Here is a 5,438-nt window from a genome sequence, read left to right as displayed (position 1 = left end):
ACTGTCAAAATTTTTTCCGTCAATCTATTGTTTGATTTCGGTACGATTGACGATTTGACGTGTTGTAAGCAAAGCAAAGCAAGTTAATATTTGTGTTACCGTTGATCCTCTTTCGCCAAAGTTGAATTGTTTAAGATGTCGTTTCAAATAGACAAATTCAAGTTATACCAAAAATTGTTCGAAAGTTTTAAAAAATGCATATAGGTACCAATGTTTACGTAAGCATGGGAGGGGGGGGGGGGGTAAGAGCTTTGCTTACTTTTGCTGACAAGGGGGAGGAGGGGGTAAATAATTGTAATAAATCTGCTTACGTAATACTTGAACGGCCCCCAAGTTGCGACAACTTTGCAACCGCACCCAAGCCCATTAAGTTACAACAGGGTGTACTCACCAAGCTACTGCAACTGTTCGCTGCAAAAGTTCTTTCGGTTCGTCAGGGACCGCAAATCTGGTAATTGGATTTATGACGGCTCTACGATATGGTCGAGTTTCGCTCTCCATCCTGTGAGTTGGGACCAGCTCGGCCGCGTTGAAAAATTGCTTTACCACTTATTTACCGGCTGCCAAATATAACACTTGTGTGCATTAAAAAGCCAGTCGTTTCATTCGCCCTACCCCCATAGAGTATGTATAATCGCGCTGTTGTTGGAAGAAGAAGCTCAAGAAGGCAATAAAAAAGCACGGAGGCGTTTTGATGTGCATTTTATTAAATTTATTTGAATCGAAAAAATATCGATAATTGGTCCAAAACAGCAAAGCGGCAGACTCATGGCACGTAATTCGCGTGTATATCTCCACGATGGCCAAAAAGACGGATACGATACGTTAACGGATGTTGCTGTAAGGTATGAACAGGAAATGTCGGGTACTGCTGTAAGCCTGCCGTGGCGTAAACGTGACGGTTGGTATGAATATACCCATACAAAATGTACCAAAGAATACTTTTCGTACGGCCGGATACCTGCTGAAGTCGGTACGTGCTGGCTAGGTATGAACAGACCTTAAAGCGGGCTTAGAAGTTATCGTTAGTATGATGGACTATTCGTCCGCCAGATGATCCGTTATAGAGATTTTAGTGACTGTGTGACCAGTAATCACCGAACCTCTTCTTTTATATGCGATAAATCTAAAATAGGGTGGTAAAAAATCGAAAAGTAGCCAGTGTTGCCAGTATTCGTGGCGCGCAATGCGCATGTCAACGCGAGGTTAGGAAAGCCGGGTTGTTTTGCCGGCGAGTTGGTGGTTGTCAAATGTAGTTTTTGGCGCGAGTGTTTTGGCGCGAAATGTGGTCCCGCGGCCCCGACAGAGACAGCTTCCCAATCAGTGGCGCGTGCCGTCTCATCGAGCTCTTCAGGAGCGAAGTGGAGAAAGAGCCGGACCTCGCCCTTCTCTCCATCGTCGTCGGAGCCATCGAGAACAGTCTGACGGAACGCAAACCCTCGAACCCCGAACAAGATAAACAAACGCTCAAATCTCGCCATCAAAACGATTCCAAATCCGACAAACTGGTCAAAGTTGGCTTCCCAGTCATCACATACGAAGAGGTGAGCACCTTGTATGACAAATTCGTCGGAATCATCAGAGGAGCCCTAGGCAACGAGGCTAAAACAAAACATCTGCAGACCGCCTCACGTGCCCTCATCAAGAAGGTATCAGATGTTATTTGGAACTCATTAACACGGAGTTACTACAAAGACCGTGCACATCTTCAGAGCCTCTACAGCTACCTGACAGGTAGCAAATTGGATTGCTTTGGCGTCGCCTTTGCTGTTGTAGCCGCTTGTCAAGTGCTCGGGTACACCGATGTACACTTGGCTCTGTCAGAAGATCATGCTTGGGTCGTCTTCGGACCAGATGGCAATGAAACAGCCGAGGTATTATTTTTTATCATATAACTGTACAATTTTCCATATAGGGCTTAATACCCAACAGTTTTTTCATTAATACACGAACAAAACTTTATTTATTTGTTATTATTATAAATATTGAAGCTTTAGCTTCTTGCCTCCATTTCTAAATTGCAGAAAGTAGTAGAAGTAATCAACATGAAAGTTGCTAAAAAGACTTTCCCAACTACAAATGCCGAAGTTGCTAGTTTAAAAATTAAGCTTAGGAGCTAAAGCTTTGATATTCCAAATAATCTTGAATCAAAGTTAAAAAAAACAATGCTTTAGTTCCCGATTTATTAAAAAAAAAACTGCCAAATTGAATTTCATTTGGAAAATTATGTCTACTATATAATTATATACAATTTTATTTGTAAAAACACTTCAAAAGTACTAGTTGTAGCATTCTATATATGTATGTATGTATGTATATAATTTTTAGGTTACTTGGCATGGCAAAGGGAATGAAGACAAACGCGGTCAGCCCATCGGAGCTGGCGCTATTACAACATCTTGGTTGTATGTAGCCGGCTATCCTGTAGTTTGTACGAGACACATGGAAGTTGCGGCTTTAGTCTCTTCCATAAATCCTTCGATTGATTCTACTACGGACGCGTTTGAAGTAGCTTTGATGCAACAGCGCCTATTATGGCTTCTGTACGAGCAAGGTATTATAAAATAATTTTTACAATGTACGTATTTTTGCATTTATATAAAAATAAACATTATATTTTGTAGGTTACCTCAGCGGCTATCCTATGGCTTTGGGAAATTTGGGAGAGCTCGAAGAAGTAAGACGTTATGATGATGGAAAAGTTCGACCCGATGCTTCTGAATTGTTCCAAGAAGCAATAGGAAGTGCCAGGAAAAACTATTGCAACAGGCATGTGTATCCTTACACGTTTCAAGGTGGATATTATTTCCGCAATAAAATGTACAAAGAAGCTTTCGGCAGTTGGGCCGATGCCGGAGACGTAATCAGATCGTACGTACATTTCAATCAATGCGTAATCTATGTATACATTTTATTTTATTAAAAAGAAATTATATTCCGCAGATACAACTATTCTAGAGACGATGAGGAAATATATAAAGAATTCATCGAAATAGCCAACGAGCTAATCCCTCAAATAATGAAGATCGAAAGTTCCGGTCATTCGGCACGGTCAATTTTAAAAGATCCTCAGTGTTTTGCACACCTTTTAAGGTTTGTATTGTCGCAATAATATATAGTATTTTCTTTTTAATACAAATTACATAATTAAATGGTGTGTTTTTTTTAAAGGTTTTACGACGGTATTTGTAAGTGGGAAGAAGAGAGTCAAACTCCGATATTGCACATAGGCTGGGCGAAACCTTTAGTCAGCACAATATCGAAATTCGACGCCGATGTTAGGGCTCAAGTCAACATAATATGCCACGATGAAAGTACTGATGAAGCGAAAGATAATTCCTCCATTGACAATGAGTCACAAAGTGCCGATGACGTTTCAATGTCACAAAGTAGTTCGGCCATATCCGCGACAGCGTCATCGGAAAACACTCCCAAGGAGCTGGGCGAGGAGATGGAAGCTGTGGCAAACAGCCACCCGACAACCACTCTATACAGTCATAAGATGAAAGGTCTGAAAGATCTGTTGCTCGCTGAAAAGTTGAATACGCACGCGATATCTTTACATTTGACGGCTCAAAGCCAGGTATTCGTCAGTAAGAAGCAGAAAGCGAGCGGCGACGGTACCGATTCAAATGCACACTGCAGTATTCGTCCGAAACGAATAAGGCGAGAATAAATGTCGGCGTTGAATCCATCGCCTGTCCATGTTGTAAATGTCAGTCATTAATTATTAAATTCATTCCATAAGTGTATGTAGATTTTAGCACTAGAACTTCTTATGTCCGAGTCCTATTGTTTAGAGCCGGGCATCCTTAGAATTGTAAAGTAGAGGATACAATTTTTTAGTGATTATACGATGTTTTAACTATTCTCAATTCTATGTTTGTTGCACTCTGTGAATTGTGCATATCTATTCAGACAGTCTCCGTGACGAGACAGAATGTTAAATTACAGAAAACGCAAAGATCGAAAATCGAAAGTCGAAAGATCAAAAAAAATGGTGCATGGTAAACGGTACATACTCACTTAATTAGCGCGAGCAGGATACAAGAGGAAAAGGATTTTCCTCCCGTATTAATGTGCGCGCGCAGAATACGGGAGGAAAAGCATGTTCCTCTTGTTCCTTTTGTATCCTGCTCGCGCAAATTAAGTGAGTACATATGTACCGTTTACCATGCACCATTTTTTTTTGATTTTTCGACTTAAGAACTTTCGATTTTCGATCTTTGCCTTCCGATATTTGTGTTTTCTGTAATTTAACATTCTGTCTCGTCACGTAGACCCCTATTCAGATTGGTAGACGATTTTTGTTGACTTCAAATAACTTCAGTTTACTTGTATCCTGTAATCTAATATATAATTTCGAAAGAGACTATGTATGTATGTATGTAAATTTTGGTTCGTAGAATCTGTGATGATATCGATATCATTTTCGTTTTTGATTCATTTTTCAGTTCCAGATCTGGATTCTTTTTTCAGTTCAGTTTCCCGATTCCTTTTTTAGTTCCCGTTCCGGATTCCTGTTTCAGTTCTGGGTTACGATTATTTTCTTCAGTTCTGAATCCGAATTACTGTTTCAATTCTGGTTCCCAATCCATTTTCATTTACGGTTCTGGATTCCTGTTTCAGTTCCGGATTCCGATTCTTTTTTTCAGTTCCAGTTCCTGATTCCTTTTTCAGTTCTGGATCCAGATTCCTGTTTCAGTTCCGGATCCGGAATACTTTTTCAGTTCCGGTTTCCGATTCCTGTTTCAGTTTCGAATCCGGATTCCTATTTTAGTTCCAATTCCGATTCCCAGTTCCAATTCAAATAAATTTAATAAAAGAACATATGAATGTTTACTATTAGATTAGCCATGTTTCAGCAGTTTATATTACGAATACTGAGCGAAGCTGGGTAAAACCATTAGTACTATGTAATTTAATCAATAGCATAAAAACTACCATATTCATCAATTGTCAAATCTAGGAGCTGAAGTTTTATTGCTTTGAGTGGCTGAAAGTTTTTTTTAATCAATAAGATTCATGTATTTTTCCCTTTCTGCAGATGGGTGTGAAATGACAGATGACATATAAGATCATTTGCACTCGAAGATGCCTAGCCCTACTCAATACTAGGATAGTATTGTATATAGTATTTTTAAGTTACATGTTCAGATCTGATCTTCCATTACTAAATAAATAATTATAAGAATGCACATAGTGTATGTAAAAAAAAAACTACTTTCATTCAATTCATCCATTCGATTCCCAAATATGATGAGGAAAGTATGATCAGGGTACAATACGAGAGATGAAAATGTTATATTTTAATATATTTAATTAAACATAATAAATAATGAGAATGTTTCTTATTTATAATCAATATTTTTATGAACTAATCAATACTACAATAATATAATCTAATGTTTAATTCAACTTAAACAAGGCCTTCATAA

The 5,438-nt window shown here is 38.8% G+C and overlaps 1 protein-coding gene across 3 annotated transcripts; it reads left to right on the top strand.

Annotated features, from left to right (window-relative positions):
* The first annotated feature begins 1,074 nt into the window (after positions 1–1,074).
* Positions 1,075–5,210, top strand: Mnn1 (menin 1). Of its 3 annotated transcripts, XR_013260559.1 has the most exons (7): positions 1,075–1,874; positions 2,329–2,554; positions 2,625–2,871; positions 2,944–3,093; positions 3,172–3,921; positions 4,301–4,503; positions 4,630–5,210. XR_013260559.1 is itself a non-coding variant. In XM_077430051.1 (6 exons), exons 1-5 carry the CDS (start codon positions 1,284–1,286, stop codon positions 3,674–3,676), a joined length of 1,719 nt encoding a protein of 572 aa, XP_077286177.1. In that variant the 5' UTR covers positions 1,161–1,283; the 3' UTR covers positions 3,677–3,715; positions 5,048–5,210. The 3 variants fall into 3 exon arrangements, 1 of the variants encoding a protein (XP_077286177.1); XR_013260560.1 differs by having other exon boundaries at positions 1,161–1,874; positions 3,172–3,912; positions 4,262–5,210; XM_077430051.1 differs by lacking the exon at positions 4,301–4,503 and having other exon boundaries at positions 1,161–1,874; positions 3,172–3,715; positions 5,048–5,210.
* The last annotated feature ends 228 nt before the right edge of the window (positions 5,211–5,438 follow it).

The sequence above is a fragment of the Arctopsyche grandis genome, chromosome 4, assembly GCF_051622035.1.
Source record: "Arctopsyche grandis isolate Sample6627 chromosome 4, ASM5162203v2, whole genome shotgun sequence".
Classification (NCBI taxonomy): Eukaryota; Metazoa; Arthropoda; class Insecta; order Trichoptera; family Hydropsychidae; genus Arctopsyche; species Arctopsyche grandis.
Note: the sequence above shows the minus strand (reverse complement) of the source record. Positions and strands in the feature narration are given on the sequence as shown.